Genomic DNA, 18,842 nt, shown 5'->3' on the forward strand with positions numbered 1-18,842 from the left:
CTGTTCCAACCCCCTGCCATGGGCAGGGACACCTTCCTCTACTCCAGGTTGCTCCATGCCCGTCCAACCTGGCCTTGGACACTTCCAGGGATGGGGCAGCCACAGCTTCTCTGGGCAACCTATGCCAATGCACAATTCCAATGCATTATGTTCAAGCAGGAGCTGGCATGGCCCTGAGGATGAAGGGGGACACGTGGCAGTGCCACAGGGCACCCTGATCCCCCACCTGGTGCCACTGGCTGGGACAAGAGCACCCCATGCCCAGTCCTCAGATCATGATGCCCACTGACAGTGTGAGGTGCTCAGCATCCAGTCATCCCAGTGCAGGGCGACTGGTCCCAGTGCCAGCACCCAGCATGGTGTTCCCCGGGGCCTGGTGCCCTACAGCCAGCTCCTGGTACCCACCGATGCTGCGGTCCCACACGCAGCGCCCAGCGCCCCATATCCTCCCCCCGGAGCCCCCCCGCATCCTCCTCCCGGTGCCCGGCGTGCCCCTCCCGCTGTCCCGCACGCCCCGCCGGTGCGGGTCCCGCATCCCCGCCGCGGTGCCCGGGGCCGGCAGGTGCCGCTGTGGGCCGGGCGAGGGCGGGGGGTGGCGGCGGCGGCGGGGGCCGGGCCGGGGCGGTGGCGGTGGCGGGGCCGGGCGGTGCGTCCCTCCCGCCGCGGCTGCCAGCGCCGCCGGCACCATGGGCTGCTGCTGCCGCCTCCTCCTCCTCGCCCTCCTCTTCCTCCCGGCAGGTAAGCGCCCGCCGCCGCACCGGCGTGGGGACGGGGGGGGACACACACCGGGGAGCCCCCGGGGTGCCAGGATGGGGGCGATGCGGCGGGGACGGGGGGAAGGCAAAGCCCCCGCTTTGCCTGGGACGGCCCGGCTCCTTCCCGGCAGGAGAAGGGTTCCGCAGAGCAACCCACCACCATTGGTCCCACTCACGCCCCCCCGGGGGTTCCCTCAATGACACCGGTGGGAGCGGGCAAGGGGTGTTTCATCCCTCTTTTCCTCATCCCCTGCCCCACAGGAGGGTCCCCAGCCGGGTTCCCGGCTGCCCTGAAAGAGGACAACTTCATGGGACCACCAACATCTCCTCACGGGCACCCCCCTGCCCGGGCTGGTGCTCACCCCCAGCCCTGCATCCCCCTTCCCAGCGCGGTCACTGCTTTGAAGGAGCTTTTATGTCTCTCCCTGGCCTTGAGCGGAGGCTCCCGCATCCCCAGCTCCTGGTGTTTTCCCCACCAGCTCCAGGCATCTCCCCCCAGCAGCACCAGCCTCCCCCTTCCGCAGAAACACCCAATCTGACACCTTTTCCCCCACCGAGACGGTCAGAGGAGACAGTTCTGCCCCCGGCCGATGCGACAGCGAGCGCAGGGTCACCCCGCCACCCACCCCGGCTGGGTTTTTAATAAACAACACGAGGAGCTGCCTGCTCAGAAACATGGAAAACACACTTGCATAACCGGGGACGCGCGCGAGGAGAAATCCATCGGGCAGAGCTGTCATTATCAATCCCCGCCGGCAGAGCACAGCGAGGGGACGAGGCAGCAGGGCCAGCTCTGCGCTCCCTGCTATGACAGCCCAAAGCCCCTCAGCCACGTCCCCAAAACAGCAGCTGGGCAGGTCGCGGCTGCAGGACCCCAAACCACCACCCCGAACCACATCAGCTTGCGGGAAACCTTCCTCTGATAAGCGACCCCAGTGGTGCGAGGGGAGGGAGAGCCGAATGAATCCTTCTCCCTGTAAAGGGGGAGTTTGCCAACAAGCTCCTGTTTCTGCGCTTTCCAAGCAAATCTATTTGGGAGGGATGGGGATGAACATTTTGCTCCGCGGGGATGCTGGGGATGCTGCTCTCACGGGCTCCTGCCTGGCCCCAATTTGCCCCCAAAGCAGCCAGTCTGTGCTAGGAGCCAACCTTCGGGGTTGGGAGGCGGGTTTTTCCCAGCGCCCGGGCCAAACCCGAAGCTGTTCCCACGACCATCCCTCTCTAAAGCACCAACGCCAGCGAGGCTTGGCAGAAAAGCCGGGAAAGATTTCCCTGGACTGTGGTCCCGTGGCTCTCGAGCTGCTCCCAAACGCCCCCAGAGCATCTTTCAGATGCTTTCCATGACTTTTTTTGTCCCCATAGAAATAATTCTTAAACGTATATATGTCTATCACTTGGGAGGAAACACAGAGCACGATTTAAATACGCTTTGAGCTCATTCTTCAGGACTTAGTGACAGCAAGGACGTCACTGGGCAGGAGTAAAAGAAGTCTGGGCTTTGCCTGGCCACGTAATGAAATAACAGCGTCTCACACAGGGAAGTTTTGATCCTGTTATTACTCCTTACTCGGGATGTAAATTCAAACCTGCTTTGCTTTCCCGAGATGATGCCCAGCCCTGAGCCTGCTTTCCCCTTCAGCAATTCACCCTGTGCCCTGGCTGAGACATTTTAAAGCACCTGCAAGAGGCAGCTCTTGGCTTTAAAGGTTTCGAGTGCTTCTTCATGGAGACTCGGGGTGGCAAAGCTGCTTTTTTGGGGACCTGGGAGCCTCAGGGGCTGTTTTAGGCTGCTGTGGAGGAGGTAAAGCTTTGAGCATTCCTGGCTCTGCCCCTCCTCGAAGTACAGAAGAGATGGGTACTTAATCATCCCCTCTCCCAGCCCAAAGGAACAATCCGCCTCTAATACCAGAGGATGCTCCAAAATTCCTCTGCCAAACCCAGTTGCTTCTCCTCATGGGAAGGGCTGGAATGGGGCTGATGCACGTTGAAAGCTGCACCTAGAAGCAGTAATTAGCAGCTGGCCAGGAAAATTACGGAGCTGTTATGTTGTCACTTGGGCAGAGCTGCTGTTTGCAACATTCCTGGCTGGCTCCGAAGTCATATCCAAGATATTCGCCTGGGAAAAAGTTCTGTGAGGTGTCCCAAGCAGGCAGGTCTGTCTGCCATTCTCCCAACCACATAAAGACTCCTCTTCACCTTCTTTTCTGTTGTAATTCCATTGCAGCTTCAGGATCAAGGGCTTCAGGAGTTAAATAATTAAGCAACACTTCGCTTTGGGGGGAAATACCACATTTTCTTTGTGTGGAGGGTGGGTTTCTTATGCCACCCCTGGGTTGGGATCATGGGGCAGGTGGTGCCTGAGGAGAACTTGGACACCCACCCCAGGCAAGGAAGGAGCAGCTCACAGGGACTGTTCAGCGTGCAGGCAGCCAGACGGGTTTTAAAAGTTATTCTCAGCTGGGAGGAGCAGAGACTACCAGATTCCCCAAATCCCCACCTTTATTTAGCCACGTGGATTTTGCTCTTGCCTTTTGCAAAAACCAGTCTGTGCACTGCCAAGAGATGCTGCTACATCCGGGGAAGTGGATACTGATGGAGCGGCTCGTCAGTAGGATGAACATCCCCAGGGTGTCCTGGCCAGCTGCACGGTTGGGACAGAGCCTCAGGATGGTGAGGGACACACGGATACAGCACGTGGATTTCTATTGTGGAGCTGTTTCTCTTAGCTACATGAAGCCTCAGAGCAATTAGACCTAAAGCACTTAACGACCATGCAGCAGAATAAAACTAATCACGCAGGAAGCCGGCTCGGCTCGCCAGTAAATCAGAGCAACTGCAGATTTATTTGATCTGACGGCCTTGGCTTCTTTGCAGCGTCAGGGAATAGCTTTGCCTTTTACCTGTTGGTGTGTCTGGCCCCTGGTTTTCTCCCTTTAGTCTCTTCCTCCTCTCAGAGCCAGTTTTATGCCGTCACCAACAGAACCTGGCACTGAAAGCAGAGGTGATGCAGCAGGAGGCAAGGGAGCAGCAGATCTCCCAGGGGTGCTGCTGCCCACATTATGGGTCACCAGCACACACATGCAGTGCTGGAGCTTTGCTTCAGACCTCAGGAGTCTCCACGTTGGCTCTGGTTTACTAATTGAGGCCCAACAGCAGCCAGAGGTATCCCCAGGAGCTACCATTTCCCATTACTAATCCAGCTGGGTGTTCCCTCTGCGATGGCATGGAAAGGTTTGGTGGGTGTGAGACAGAGCTTGAAGCCTGCAGAGCTGCTCCCAGGCCTCCCCATCATCTGTATTTTCGGCAGACAATGAGGCAGAGCTCCGCAACAGCGCCCTAGAAAAAGAAAGACACAAATGAAGAACCCAAAGAACCACCACATCCTCTGTGTTCCTTCCCCCGTATCAGTACAGAGATCAGTCAGACCCCTGTGTACTGCAGGTGGGGCCTCCAGCCAGGCAGGAGAGAAGTGAACGTCACCAAACCCCAAACTGCGTGGTGACAGGGAAGGTGAGGCAGTGCAGGGCTGAGCAGCTGGAAAAACTAGTTGAACCCAAAGCAAAACCGAGTTTTGTTTAGTCCCAGCCACCATAAGGAGAGCTTTTGCCATCCTCAGCCAGATGGTTCCGGTTTTACAGTTAAAAACCACGGTGAACGTTACAGCTGAGCATGAACAGGGAGCAAGGGAACTGCAAAGGAAGCAGCACAAGGTATGGGAATCCCTGGCCACAGAAACCAAAGCCAAGGCAACGAGGTCGTGAACAGGAAATCCTTATATTTAAATATAGATTGTTTTATTGCTCTGCATCACTTAACCTGGTTGTAAACCCACACACACTGCAGGACCAGGGGGGTCGGGGCTGTTCTGTCGTCAGCACTTGGTGAGGACCAGCATAATACAGGACCTGCCAAAGGTTCTTTTTTCCTTTCTCTGGATAGGTTAAGGAGTGAGGTTATTGTAGACTTTTACTTTAAAGAGCAGTCTGGTGCTTAGGTATTGTCTTGGTTACATGGGGTTTTTTTTGGTGTTTGCCCCCAAAACAGCTGCTGAGCTGATAAGCTGATATAGAAAGTGGTACCCAATCTTGCTGCAGAGGCACACTGTGAAATGGGTGCTCAGCAGATCTCCATGTTCCAGGGGCTTGTTTTCATCCTGTTGTTGTATTTCTTGTTCAGAACAGGTGGCTGGATTCCTTGTTTAAGCACAGTCAGGATACGCTGCTGGCAGGCGGAATGAATAATATTCATGTTATGGAAACCTTCATTATCCCCGTGGCCTTGGCTGCTGGAGGAGCACCCCTGACTGCAGCTGGGGCTTGGGTGCCTTGGTTAATTTGGGCTGAGAGCAGGGGTGTGGATTAGATCGTGTGGATCTTCTGGTGGTTATGTCAAGCACAATGAATTCTGGCTTGTTAAAAGCTCTATCTCTGCCTTATCAGTGGACGTTTGTTTGCTCCAGCGAGGCTGCTCCATCTGATGTCATTCACTCAGCCTGGAGATGTCCTCCAGTGGCTTTTTATGCTGCGTTTCAGCAGGCAGAGCAATTGAGGATTTGCTGCAATGGCTTCTGGAGTGCCTGGGAAACGCGTTGCCCAGGTCACGCAGCCCTTTCCCAAACGGAGCATGAGAGGTGCTCAGCTCCCACAAGGGCAAGACCTGCCCCTCTGTGTGGCTTCCAGGAGCCAGGAGAGCAGCATGGCAATAGGAGACAGTCCATCACATGGATGGCTCATTCCTTAGGTTGGCAGGTCATAAGGGTTAATATTCCCCAAAGCAGAATATTAGAATTATTTGGCTTTGGGTTGTTCTTTTCTCGGCTGTTTTCCGTATTTCTAGTGAAGAAAATCTGGAAAGAGGACTTTCCAAAGCTCCCATGGGGCTCTGAAGTGTGGCCCTGCTGCTTTCCCAGGTGGTTACCTTGTCCTGGCAGCCCCCTGCCTCGGCTCTGTGCTGGATTCCAGCGGGGTGGTCAACTGCCTTAAGTGAATTAGATGGGCAAATTCCTCAGGGCTGAGCTATGCTCGGCATCCTTTGGGAGCTAACATCCCTCAGTCCCTCTGACAGCCCCTGGTTGAGTTTTTTTAGCCACTGGATGTGGTCTTAAAAGGAGTTTTGTAGTTGTTTGTTTTGTCCCTTATTCCACTGCACTGCTCTGCTTCCTGCTCCCCGCAGCAGCTCCTACAGACCAGGTGTTGGGGAAACAAGGAAACACCCTCCTTGGCTTTTCTTTTTCCCTTTGATCTTCCCTTTCACATGTGATGGTAGAGGACAGGACTTGCAGTTAAACTGGGTTCTCTCCGGCCCTGGGGACAGTCATCAATCCATGGACAGGTTGTCCATGAGCTGGGTGGAGTGACATGGGGACACGTGGAGCATCCCAATGCGGTCCTCAGCCCTTTTGTCCTTTCATCCTCATTCCAGTGCAGAAGCAGCCTACCTTGCCTCTAGGATTGTGGGTGGGATTTCCCGGGATCATGTGCTCTAGGTGAGAGCTGGACCCCAGGGGGGTCCACTGGGCTGGGTCTCAGATCACCTGACAAAGCTGATGGCTTGGAAAAACAAGAGGATGGCCCAGTGCCGGCACAGGCAGGGATTGCTGGTAGGGAGAGACAGGGAAAACCAGGCCTGGGCTGAGCAGTGTGCTGCCTTCAGTTGTGCTCTCTCTCCTGGGAAGTGTCATTGTGACTTGTGACCTTCTTGGCCAGGAGCACCCAGCCAGCAGCCAAGGATTGTTCCTGCATCCAGTTCTGGCTCGCCCTCTGAATTTATACCCCTTAGATATTATCGGAAACTTCCTGACTCATCCAGGCCTGCAGCACTGCCAGCTTTCCCAGCTCCCTATTGGTTTGCCTCCAAAGTTCAAGTAGATCATGGGAGCTCTGCTGACCCCAAGCAATTTGGGACATCAGGGTGGTTTTGCCCAGAGATGGAAATCTGTCTTCTGTCCTAGAGAGCCTGGGAGCATCTACATTTACAGAGGTGACAAACTTTCAAGGGGCTCCCAGCCCTGGGGGGACCTTGATGGTCATGCTGGGCTGCAGAGGCTGCCTGGTACCTGTTGGAGAAATCTGGAATGTCCAGGTGTGTCGGAGCAAGGACTATTGAAACGCAGATGGATGCTGAACCTTGATCTGAAGGATGCTTGCTCCAGGCTTCCCTGCTGCTGTGGTGGTCTGGAAAGCCACAGTGCTGAGTCAGGTGGCTTATTCAGTAACCAGATTCCAGCCTGTCATCCATCTCCTCTCCCTTATCCTAAGGTTTATTAGCCTTGTGTCCTCAGCCTGAGGAGGGTGAAAGCTCAGAGACATCTCCAAGTGCTCATCCCTGAGAGAAAAGAGCAGCCACGGCCTCTGTCCCATCTCCAAGACCTTTTTTCTTGGGAAATGAGGCTCTTCACTTGGGCATCCACAGCACCAATGAAGAAATTTTGGTTGGATTAGTGAGTCCCTGCTCACCAGTGCCACATCCCACCACTTCTACACACAAGACACTGAATGGTTTTGTCCTCCACACTCATATAATTAGTTCATTGCAGCTGGAATGAGTTCTTGCTCTTCCCAGTGCTGGGTTCGGGATGCTCTGGGGGTGTAAATAAATGAATAGATGGAACAAAAATGCCTCCCAATGTCACGTAGTGCTGGCACACTCTTCCCTCACCCCAACCATACTGAGGGAGCCAGCTGCCAGTGCCGGACCAGTGCTGAGTTCAGGCCTAGAAAGGGGGAGAAAAAAGCCCCAGCAGTCAGCTGGTGGGGACAGAGGAGAAAATGACTCATCTTCATGCTAAGAAATGGAGACAAATGAATGAATGCACAAGGAAACGGGGGGGAGAGGAGAAAGAGGCGTCTTGTGTTATCATTCCCAGCTGCACGGTGGTTGCTGCGAGGAGGAGCTTCCTACCCTGCTGCCGGGAGGAGATGCTGGAAAGATGGAGGGGGTGATTGGGAATGGGGGGATTCCAACCTTGGGGAAAAAATGGGCATTGATTTATGCCAGGGCAACTATCTGGTTTAAACCTCACCTCTAGGTACACAACTCCATTTTTTCCACCTCTTTATTTTAGATGGTTCTCAGCGTTTTAAAAACAAACTTATTTCCAGCTTAATTCCCCAAACCTTCAGTGCTTCCCTACACCTCACGTGACCCCAAGGCCTTCCCTGTCTTTAATATTTCTTTGTCTCACTCCTAGGGCTGGGCGATGACTCCCCAGAATCACCCCGGCACCCCATCAGCCCCCCCTTCCTCTGGCAGGGGATCCCGGTGCCACCAGACTCCAGGGATGCTGATGTCCCCACACCAGCTCCTGGCCAGCCCTCCCTGCCCACGCCCACGGGACCTTCCGGAGACGGGATGCCCTCCGGGCCAGTGGAGGGGGGTGGCCACAACGCCACCGCTGTGGCAGCACCGTCCCCTGCTCCCATCTCCACCACCGTGAGCTCCACCGCCGTGACAGACAGTCCCTCTGCCTCCTCCGACCCCAGCTCGGTGCCACCCACCTCGGAGACAGCCCCAGCTCATCGGACAGCAAATCCTGCCAGCTTGGCAAGAAGCACCGTGGATTTGGGGGCAGCTTCCAGCCCCACGGGCACGGCTGCGTCCTCGTCCTCCGCCTCCCTTCCCACCGGCGACCCGGACTCAGTCTTGTCCCCAACGCCTGTCCTGGCGAGCCCTGGCACCACCCAGCCACCGACGCTGACCGAGGATGTCCCTTCCCTGGGGACTCTGGCCATGGCATCGAGCCTGGCCGTGGAGCCAACGTCCCCCCCAGTGACTGTGGCGAGCCCCAGCGCGGCCGAGGCCACGGCCTCGGACAAAGCCACCGGAGTCACCATGGAGGAGGTGCCGCGTGCCTTGAGTGCAGGTGAGCAACACCCCTCCTCAGAGACGCAGTGCCAGCCTCGGGGTGCTCAGACAGGAGGGGCAGACCTCCCAAATCGGAAGGGAAGAGGTGGTCAGCTTCCTGGGAGCATCACTCAGCAGCATTCCTAGAGGGGCCCGTGTCATCTGCTCCACTGGCAGAGGCCTGGAGTTGTAGATGACAAATCTCGGTTGCCTGGAGACAGGAACAAAAATCCTTAGTTTTGTAAATTTGCCTTGAAGCACTTAAGGACGAGAGGAAACGAGTGGCTGGGTGGCGGGTGCAGCCTGAGTTAGGGTGATGCAGGTTTTTCTCCTCGCTCCTGTTCACCTCACTGAATTGATACCAGCTTTTCCCTGTCCCCTTCTGTGAGCTCAGGTAGCTGTAAAGTGCTCCATAAGGTCAGAAAAGAGAGGGATGTGGAGTATTTTCCAGCCTTGGCTGCCTGGTGCTGGGAGGAGCTTCAAGGATTGAGTCCATGGTCCCCAAGCAAATCCCAGCTGTGTTTTATCCCCAGTTCTCCTGATTTATGGGAAAGGGGCCATCGCAAAAATATAAGAGTGCCCTGCATCCTCTTTGAAAAGCAGTGAGGGAATATTCCCCCTGTCAGAGATGGCTGGCACGGGTGTACTGGGAGCAGATGGGGTGTGGGGTGAGCGCCAAAGAGCTGGGATTTGGGGAGGCTGAACCTTGCCCTTTCTGATGGATCACCCACAGGGAGCATCGTGGCCATAACCGTGACCGTCATCGTGGTGGTGGTGCTGGTTTTCGGGGCAGCAGCGTACCTCAAGATCAGGTAAGGCTATTTTTGGGGTGCCCCTCCCCACCTCCCCCAGGCTTCAGCCCCTCTCACCATCACGAGGGTGATGCTCAAGGACAAAGCCCTGAGGAGATGCTGTCCCCAAGCACAGTGGAGTGATGTGTAGCCTCTGGTCCCAGCACGGCTGCGTTTCCTACCCCTTCTATACTGGAAAGCAGAGTTTTAATTCCTCATTTTACAAGAGCCTCGCTCAAATGCCAGAGACACTGCTCAGCATAGCCCTAACCAGTAATTATCCCTTGGGAAAGCTGCTGCCGTGGGTCTCGCTGTGACTGGGACAATAAACAGCAGCACAGCCCAGCGCTGAGCATCCCTAATGAGGCTCTGCTGACAGCTGAGATGAGCAAAGGTCTTGTTTTAATTCCCTACCCTGTCTAGTCTGGTTCAACAAGGGCAAAATCCAACCTGGACTTACCTTCTGCCCTGGTGCTTCCTCTTAAAATATCCCAAAGCCCGACCTAGGGAGCCCTTGCACGAGTATTTCTTCACCCCACGGTAGAACAGCTGACAAATCCCCAAATCAATAGGTTTGCTCTCCCTGGCAGGCACTCCTCCTACGGAAGGCTTTTGGATGACCACGACTACGGCTCCTGGGGCAACTACAACAACCCTCTCTACGATGATTCCTAGCAGGGATGAAGAAAAAAAAAAAAAACCAACCCCATAAACCCTTAATTTATAAGCGCTTCAGCAGCAGAGCATCCGCTGTCGAGGAGATGCTGCCAGGGGCAGGAGCCCCTGCCAGGGGCAGGATCACGGCGGGTCTGGTGGAGCACAGGAAGAGGAGGGCGGGTGTGCAGTGTGCCAACAATAAACCTGAATTTTGGCCTTTAGTCCTGGGGCACGTCAACCACTTGTCATAGGCAAGGGAACCCAAATTCCCCAGGGGGACTGGATGGGGAGGTCGAAGGAGAGGATGGAGGTTCAGCCAGTGCCGTGGCACCCTTTGAAATGCTGCTGCTCTGTGATTTTGGGGGGGAATGGGGGGTTGCTGAGACACAGCCAGCAGTGTGCAGGGGTCTCCTGTGCTTTCACTTGTCCCTTTCCCCAAAATCACTTCCCTGTGTTGCTCTGCTGTGAAATTCTTTGCCTTGTCTCACCAGGACCATGAACAGTTATGGGGATGCTCAGTCACTGCTCCCTCTCTTTTCCTGTAGGTGCTTCTGTGCAGAAGCTCCTAATTTCCTTTTTTTCCCACTTAACGGTGGGGGTTTTGTCCCAAACACAGCCTGGGAGCCCATGGGAAGGTGCGCTGACCACCCATTTCACACACGTGGCTGCTTGCTCCACACCTTTGTTTTTAATCCTTAAAAATCTTGGCTGCTAAAATACAGCGGAGTGTCCTTTTAATCTCCAATTTGTGTTCAGCTTTTAGTGTGTGAAGACTGTGGGTGGCTGATGGCAGGGCTGGTTTGGGAGGAGGATGCTCAGCCGCTTCTCCCCCTGGCTAAATTCCCTGGCAGCGGAAAGCAAAGCCCTCAGACTGCGTGACCTTAATAAATAAACCAGCTCTAAATGACGCTGCAAACTTTTGGGGTGTCCCAGCATGGGCTGGCAAACAGGCTCTGCTGTTCGCCCTGACTCCTAAATGGAGCATCCCAGGAAACATCAAAGCTTGGGGCGTTCCCATGATTGCTTCCTGCAGCAGATGCATCATCTCCTGATTTTCATCAAGTGAGTGTAATAAATGCGTCCGGCACCACAACAGCCACCTGGAAAGGTCGGGAGAAACGGGGGCAGCTCCTCCAAGCTCCGCTTCCCAAAGGGAAGTGCAATTATGCTGCATTTTCCTTTTCCTCCTGAGCCTTTTTTGGCCTGTTCAGTGGCCCATCTTTTCACCTCTGCCGTGAATACTGAGTGTTCCTCAGCCTCCTTTAGTTCAGACTCGGTAGAAGCAGGAAATGGTTGTTGCACCTTCCAAATACAGCCAGCCTGGAAAACTCTTGGGGCTGGGAGCACACACAGGGCAGTGCAGGCTCCGAGGATGCTCAGGATGAGCAAAACTCCCTTTCACCTTTTGGGCACCCAAGAAGCAGCGAATTAGGCCACCCTGGTTAAAATAAAACACAAACTCAGTAAAAAAATCAGCACCCTTCTTCTCTTGAAGCAAATTGGGTGTCGTGATGCTGCGCTTGCCCTCCTCAAAACCCCAGAGGAAAGGTTCTCCCTCACTCCTTGTGATCTACAACTCATTATTGTCCAGCAACAGCAAAGAGCTGGCATTGAAAAAAAAAAAAAAAGCCCTCCCCAAACTATTAAAAAAATCACTCACTTTGCTCGAATGCTGCTGCTAAAATACGTGAGGGAATAAAGAGAGAAGAAAAGCTGTCACCTTTACTTAAAAATATATAACCCTCAAGGGATTAAATTCCCTTTTCATGAAAGGGAACAGAAATGGGGTGTCAGCTTTCCTGATGAACCCTGTGCCTGGGTGGTCAAAAAGAATGACTCTCTCGTGCCTACAGTGCAAGGAAGGGGTTGTACATATTTTTGGGGATATCCTACGGTGAAAATAGATTCCTCGGCTTCCCACAAGCGCCTGGGACCAGAAACCATCCCCGGTGCCCTTGTTCACAATGCAGCTGCCCTGTGACATGGATAATGTGGACATGGATAACGTGTTTACATCTACAGGACTGTTTGCCAGCACGGGCCAAGGCACGGGACAGCCTAAAGAGTAACAGATGTATTTGCCAAGTGGAAAAAGCACTTTGTTTTGGGGGCTGATGCCCTCAGAGGGGGGATGCCTGTGTTCCAGGCAAAGGCTGCAAACATCCCTCTCACATTCCCACCTCAGACCCCCTGGCTTACCCAGGGGTCCCTGTCCCACACTATTATAGCAGGGAAGAAGGGGAAAAGACAACCAGGACAAGCCATAAAAAAGGCCCTTTCCCCTTCTCTTTTCAAAAACAATGATGCTAACCCTGCCACAGGCTTGTTTTATTTACAGAAATAGCAAACCCCCACTTTTCCCAAAGGCTGCCCCAACTTTGGCTCGATTCCACCTCCTCTCAACTCCCCCCTCTCCCCCCCAGCTCCCCCCTGTTTTTGGCTCCATTTCACCTCGGAGATATTTTATTTATATAGGAAAAAAATAGTTCACATAGCTCCGTGCAGAACATCCCATTCCCCGACCTCGCGGGAGTCTGGCAGCAGCAGCGCTGCGGATGACGTGATCCCTCCCCAGGTCTCCTGCCTTGCCCTCGCCAGAGAGCTGCAGGCTGCTTTATCACTGCTTCCAGACTCCCTCTGGCCTCCCTAATTATGCCCTTGTTTTGCTCATTTGTGAGTATTCCCATATATCATCCACATGCTTCCGAGCGTCATCTCCTCAGACTCTCGGCGGAATTACTGGAGTCAGGAGCAAGGACTCGTTAGCAGGGGTGCTCCTGGTTGCAGCTCCCAGGAGCAATAAGGCTTGTTAGATAAAGGAACAGGTTCAGGTTTCAGAGATCCAACTCCAACTGGGACCATCAAGGAGCAAAAAAAAAAGGAAACCGCCCCGTTTCCAGCGCGGAGGCCCCAGCACACCCCTGGGCTGAGCTTGGAGCTGCAGAGACAGATGCTCCCCTGCCCCTCTGAGATATAAATAGCAGCACATGACCAGCCTTTCCCTAATTGCGTTCCTTCCACTTGGAAATTTAAAAACAGATGGCTCCTCCTCAGCCAGGCAGGGGCAAGACAGCGGCCTCGGCACCGGGAAAGCCATGGGAAGGGATGGCTGTCCGGGAGGGGACAGCTGTCCTGGAGGTTTAATAGGAAACACCCCCACTGCCACCCCAAATGATGTTACTGGAGCAACACAAATCCACACCAGAGTCATGAAACCAGCCCAAAATCAGGGATGTGCTTTCCCCACGGCCCCTGAGCCATGACCCAGCACATTCCCATGGGATGGAGGGCTTGTCTGAGCCCCCTGGTCCCGCATTGCTCTGCTCACTGTGTCCATGAGTCCCTCTCCCGGGTTTCACATACTCCAGCAGGCCCTGGCTTTATTAATAGCTCCGTGACCTTGTGTGTGCCTGCGGCCCTTGTGCCTGCTGGAACACCACATTTTTCCCACAAAAGGCAGCAATGGTCCCATCTGCTCCCGATTCTGCCCTTGCCTGGTGAGGCAGGGGGGATTCTGGGTGGCAGGCAGCTGTGGGAGCTTCCCCACAGCTCCCACAGCCAAGCTGCCCTCATCCTGGGATCATCACCTCGCCCTGATCCGAGCATCCTTCCCGCTCCCGTCGTCGGCTGCATCTCCACGGGACAGGGCAGCAAAGCTCCGTGTGGTACCTTCCATCCCATAAAGCAGTTCCTCCCTCGTCTTTATCTGCTCCTTTTATCTTTACCCCCTCAAAATGCCGTTCCTTTTTTTGCTGTGCCATTTATTCCCTGGCAAAGGGAGTCAAGGGCTCAGCGCCCAGATAAACGTGTGGAACAGGGGGTTGGCTGGTGGCATCAGGTTCCCTCCCGCACTTTCCAGAGGCAAACACCAAAAGCAGGAGAGCAAAAGGCCAAAATCACCTGGATCCCACCCCCAAGAATCATTTTCCTTCCCAGCACCAAAGTCCAGCTGGGGAGGGAGCTGCTCTTCCAAAGCTCAGTTGGACTATACATTTCCTTTCAGCCTCCTCTTGTGGTTGGAATCCAAACAGGAATGTTTCCAGCTGGGATAAAATTAGCCTCCAGTTCAGCATCAGACCTGCTTGCTCATGGACTTGACCAGCACAGTTTTACCACTAGCAAGACAAAGGCTACTTGGCTACTGAGTTTTCTGGGATGACAACTCCTGCAGGCTGACAGGAGCCCTGGTGGGCTTACCTGGGAGCAGGTCTCCATCCCAGAAGGTGGTGGAGTCACCAAGTGCCAGCAGACATCCAGAGGGTGCTCCAAAGCAGCAGGAGTCTTGCTTCTACCACAAAAACACGAAAACACAGGAGCTGCTAAACCCACTTGTTTTCCTAACAGCGTCCCAGGCCTCACACATCCCCACATCCAACCATTTTTCAGCACTGAATCATGGTTTAAACTCAGCCTGGGAATTTCCAGGGAGAGCGGGTGTGAAAGGAGAGCACATCACACACAGTGTAATTTGTTTATTTTAATAGAGATGTTATTTTGCATTTATTTATAGCAGTGAGAAAAGTGCTCCAGAAAAAGATACTTCCAGTCAAGGCAAGCTACAACAGCTAACATCCAAATCCTAAATATTCCATACAGAAAGGGGCACTGTTGGATTAAGAAAAGCTCTTGTTTTACAACAGAACAAATACAAAAGGAGTAGTTGTAACACGAAGAGTAACTGAGCTTTTTTAATATCTTCTTACTGTAAACTATTTGCATGTGAAATTCACAGAAATCAAGAACTTTCTGTGACATTTAAGACTGCAAAACACCTCAGGTAGGATATCATATGCAGAAGGGCAGGTCTGGGGGTTTTATTTGCCTTTTTTTTTTTTAAGGCAGTCAGCCACCCTCCATTCTCTCCCCACAATGAAATTTACTGTTAAAAAAAAAAAAAACAAAATTGTTCCCTGCACTACTCAAGTGCCTCTGAACTCGTGTTACTTCAGTGAACATCTCAGGCTCAGCCCGATGTCAAGGATGTGCTTCACTTTCAGGTACTTAAAATCAAAGTATCGAGCTGTGTACATGTCTAAAACCCTACAACACCTTGGTCCTTCCCAGTGAACGAAGCAAAATGAGGAAGAAATGGGGGTAAAAGTGACTGCAGCTGGTAAAGGAGCCTGAGTGAAGGGACAGCAGCAGGTCAGGACGGGTGTCCAGGGGAAAATGGGGGCCTTGCACCTCGGTTTTTTGGACCCTTCATCACGGCAGGCAGGGCAGCTTTGTTTTGAGGGGAATTCTGTGCACACAGGTGTCACCACATGAAGCCAAAGGATGCAGTTCCTGCAGGCTCCCCCTCTCCAGCTGCCCACGGCGACGGCTCCGAGGCCCTGGAGCAAAGATGTCATCCCGAAGGAACACGCCGTCCTCGGGCGCGGCTCCGCGGATGTCAGCTTTATCCAAAAAAGCTGCTCTCAAAGCGACCCATTTTCCCCGGCAGCTGCAGCCCCAAGAGCTGCACCTCCACCTCCCCTCACCTTCAGCTGCCCCCAAAACACCTTCTGCTGCGTCAGCTGCTCATCACGCTGCTCTCCTCCTCAGCTCTCTCTTCCCTGACGCAGCCAAGGGCTCCTTGAACTTGGAATGCATTTTTACTGACAAGTGTTGGGTTTTTTCGGGAAGCCTCTTCCGCGGCAGAGTCTTCCTCATCCAGCCAAGTGTCCTGGTCACTGCTCCTCCAAGGGCAGCCGGCACCGTCCGTCCTGGGCAGTGTTGTAGGACTCACAGTTCTTGCACTTCATGCCCAGGAGATGGAACTGCACCGTGGAGCGGGCGTTGCAGTCATTGCAAAGGATCTGCATGGAGAAAAGAGAGGGAGAAGCTCTGGCAGCAGGAATTACGAAATACTGTCAGCCTACACATGACATTTCCTTATCCTTCCCTACCCCTCAGGTTGATTTCTGATCCAGGACAACTTCCTAGTGCCCTCTACTGCCAGTAACTCCAAGGCACAGTTCCACCAAAACCAGGCACGGGTGCAAGGCTGATGTCTTACCTCCACCATCATGTTCTGGTACTCTGTGGGCATGGGAGTCTGTGCCACTTCGTTGTCCAGCTGGCGCCAGTACCTGGTCATATCTAACGCCGAGTGCATGCACAAAGGACACCTGTAACCTCTGGCAGGAAGGGGAAAAAAATGTCTAAATCAGAAGGTGGAGCGAGGCCATGAAACAAATCCACTCAAAAGGACGAGTTTCACATTGTACCAGTCAAACAGACACCAGGAAACAGGAAGTTCTTGCAAACGGAATTGGAATTTAAATGCCCTTTAACCCTTTAGGAATCGACTTTAAGTTACTTGGTACAGAACTGGCAACATGATCTTTGCCTCCTGGAGTAATATGTTTCGACTATGATAATATTGTAAGATGTTTAGAAGTACTTACTCCTTCAGCATCTCGTTGTAACATGTTCTGAAAAGGAAACACAGTGAGCAGTTCAGTAAGAAGAATGTAATTACTGACTGGTAACACTGACTTGGACTGAACACAGGAAAAAGGCACACAGCTATCCCCAAATCAGAAGTTAAAAGTATCCTGAGGGCAAGTGAGAGGAAAGCTTCCCATCATCAAAATTAACTGCGGAAGGAAGACAACCCTTCTAAAGAAAATATTTACTGGTGAACAGACAGTCCCCACCACGTGGGTCCCTTAAAACCAGCTGTAAGCAGCTGATACAAAGTGCTGCTGAATAAACACCCCACACAAGGCAGCAGCTATTCCCCTTTCTCAGGTATCTGCTTTACCTGTGAAGAAGGTGACCACATGGCAGAACGTGGGCTCCAACACGAGACGTGTGAATATCCTGTTTCAAGGCAGGTTTCAGACAAAAGAGAAAAAAATTAATTCAAACACAGTCAAAAATAGGGCCTCACAGTAATCCAAGGGACGAAAAGCAGCAGCTCACCTCCAAACATATCGGACAATCCTGCCTGGAGACATTTTCAATGCACTTTGTAAATGGAAAAGAGAAGATAAAGTTATTCTGTTGTAGAGATATCTGTATTTTTCTAAACTGTAAAGTTCCCACGTGTAAATTTCTTGTATTTTTAACTGGTAGCCTCTGTGCTGCTTTTAGGTGAATTTAGAGGAGCAGAACCACTGTTCCTGTGGCCTCAGATGGGGCTGAGGCCCAACCAGCTTCAGGGGTGTTATTTTTTTAAGACGTGGAGTTAAGTGGCGTATTCTCACCTTGTGCTTCCCTCGGAGGCTCAGGCTCAGGCACAGATTGCATTTGGAACAGTGGAAGAAATCCTCCTTGGGGCCGATCCTGTGGAGAGAGGTTGTCAGGGCAGGGCCAGCTCCCCGAGGAGCCGGGGCCCGGCCGCCCGCCCGCACCTGCAGATGCCGCACTCCTCGCAGTGGTACTGCTTCTTGTCGCGGTCGAAGAGGTGGCAGATGTCGCAGTAGTACTCGCCAAAGAGGCTGTCACAGCCCTCGCAGCGCTGCTGGGCCTGAGGGGAGAGGAACAGCTGGAGCTGGAGCTCCGACCAGTTCTGGGCGCCTCGGGACAAGAGGAGACACGGAGCTCCCGGAGCGGGTCCAGCGCAGAGCTGTGTAGGTGATTAAGGGACTGGAGCGCCTCAGCTGTGAGGAAAGGCTGAGGGAACTGGGCCCGTTCAGCCGTGATAAGACATGGCTGAGGGGATCTGCAATGGGCAGAACTGATGCACAACAAGTGCCGCATGAACGTGAGGAAGAACAATCTTCCCCAGGCACTGGTACAGGTTTCCCTAGAGAGGGTGTGGAGTCTCCCTCACTGGAGACATTCCAGAGCCGCCTGGAGGCAATCCTGTGCCATGTGCTCTAGGATCACAGAACATCCTGAGCTGGAAGGGACCCACAAGGATCATGGAGTCCAGCTCCCGGCCCTGCACAGGACTCCCCAACAATCCTACCACGTCCCTGAGAGCGTTGTCCAGGCACTCCTGGAACTCTGTCAGGCTTGGTGCCATGACCACTGCCCCGGGGAGCCTGTTCGGTGCCCGACCACCCTCTGGGGGAAAAAAACTTTTCCTGAGATCCAACCTAAACGTCCCCTGACACAACTTCAGCCCGTAACCCTGCTCGAGCAGAGAGGCGGGCCCAGGCGATCCACTGCGGCCTCTTCCAACCGACCCCGTCCCGCGCCCCTGCGATGCTGCGATCCCCTTCCCACCCTCCCAGAAGAAGAGGGACGCACCTTCTGCAGGAGGCGGCAGCGGATGCACTGCACCTCGGACACTCGGAAGCGGTCCAGCTGGTGCTCCTCGGCGCCGTCGTGGCACAGCCGGCACGGGTACAGCTTCCCGCAGCACGGCGCCTGGGAACGGAGGGGGCACGGGGCACGGATCAGGGCAGGGATCGGGGCACACACACACACACACACACACAACACACACACACACACAAACACACACACACACTGCCCAGCCCAGCGCCCCCGGTTGACCCACCCGCAGCCGGCAGCCCCGGCGGTAGTGCTCGCATCCCTGCTCGCATCCCTGCTCGCATCCCTGCCCGGCGCATCCCGGCTCTCCCCCCGCCGTGGCCATGGCCGTGCCCGCCGCCGCCGCCCGGCCCCGCCAGCCCGCCCCTTCCGCTTCCGCACCGGCCGGTTCCGGGGCACGGCGGCCCCTGACCCTAAACCTAAACCTTTGTGTTCTCCTGCCCGCTGAATCCCAACCGGCATCGGGTCGGGATCGCCCGGTCCGAGCCCCCGCCGCCCAAGGCAGGGTCACCCCGGAGCAGGCGGCACAGGGACGCGTCCGGGTGGGTTGGGAACGTCTCCGGAGAGGGAGACTCCACGACGAAAT

At 54.3% G+C, this 18,842-nt stretch overlaps 2 protein-coding genes across 2 annotated transcripts; one reads left to right on the forward strand and one right to left on the reverse strand.

Annotated features, from left to right (window-relative positions):
* Positions 1-631: 631 nt before the first annotated feature.
* PARM1 (prostate androgen-regulated mucin-like protein 1) lies at positions 632-10,790 on the forward strand. The gene is made up of 4 exons (XM_017825171.1): positions 632-738; positions 7,945-8,616; positions 9,331-9,409; positions 9,979-10,790. The coding sequence occupies exons 1-4, from the start codon at positions 687-689 to the stop codon at positions 10,061-10,063; spliced, it is 888 nt and encodes a 295-aa protein (XP_017680660.1). The 5' UTR covers positions 632-686; the 3' UTR covers positions 10,064-10,790.
* A 4,002-nt stretch (positions 10,791-14,792) lies between these two features.
* Positions 14,793-18,581, reverse strand: RCHY1 (ring finger and CHY zinc finger domain containing 1). The gene is made up of 9 exons (XM_017825213.1): positions 18,483-18,581; positions 18,230-18,349; positions 17,386-17,501; positions 17,239-17,317; positions 16,955-16,999; positions 16,794-16,852; positions 16,435-16,461; positions 16,044-16,164; positions 14,793-15,843 (listed from the first exon to the last, which is right to left on the reverse strand). The coding sequence occupies exons 1-9, from the start codon at positions 18,579-18,581 to the stop codon at positions 15,715-15,717; spliced, it is 795 nt and encodes a 264-aa protein (XP_017680702.1). The 3' UTR covers positions 14,793-15,714.
* Positions 18,582-18,842: the final 261 nt, after the last annotated feature.

Source organism: Lepidothrix coronata, unplaced genomic scaffold (genome assembly GCF_001604755.1).
Source record: "Lepidothrix coronata isolate B3197 unplaced genomic scaffold, Lepidothrix_coronata-1.0 Scaffold116, whole genome shotgun sequence".
Taxonomy (NCBI): domain Eukaryota; kingdom Metazoa; phylum Chordata; class Aves; order Passeriformes; family Pipridae; genus Lepidothrix; species Lepidothrix coronata.

What these genes read in the sequence shown, in the direction of transcription:
- RCHY1 (XM_017825213.1), bottom strand. Translation starts at nt 18,581, where the DNA reads ATGGCCACGGCGGGGGGAGAGCCGGGATGCGCCGGGCAGGGATGCGAG. An exon ending in GCTGCCGCCTCCTGCAGAAG is followed by an intron (nt 17,502 to 18,229) that starts GTGCGTCCCTCT and finishes CTCTCCCCTCAG; the next exon opens with GCCCAGCAGCGCTGCGAGGG. An exon ending in TACAACGAGATGCTGAAGGA is followed by an intron (nt 16,165 to 16,434) that starts GTAAGTACTTCT and finishes CCTTCCTGCCAG; the next exon opens with AGGTTACAGGTGTCCTTTGT.
- PARM1 (XM_017825171.1), top strand. Translation starts at nt 687, where the DNA reads ATGGGCTGCTGCTGCCGCCTCCTCCTCCTCGCCCTCCTCTTCCTCCCG. An exon ending in CCTCCTCTTCCTCCCGGCAG is followed by an intron (nt 739 to 7,944) that starts GTAAGCGCCCGC and finishes TCTCACTCCTAG; the next exon opens with GGCTGGGCGATGACTCCCCA. An exon ending in GCAGCGTACCTCAAGATCAG is followed by an intron (nt 9,410 to 9,978) that starts GTAAGGCTATTT and finishes TCTCCCTGGCAG; the next exon opens with GCACTCCTCCTACGGAAGGC.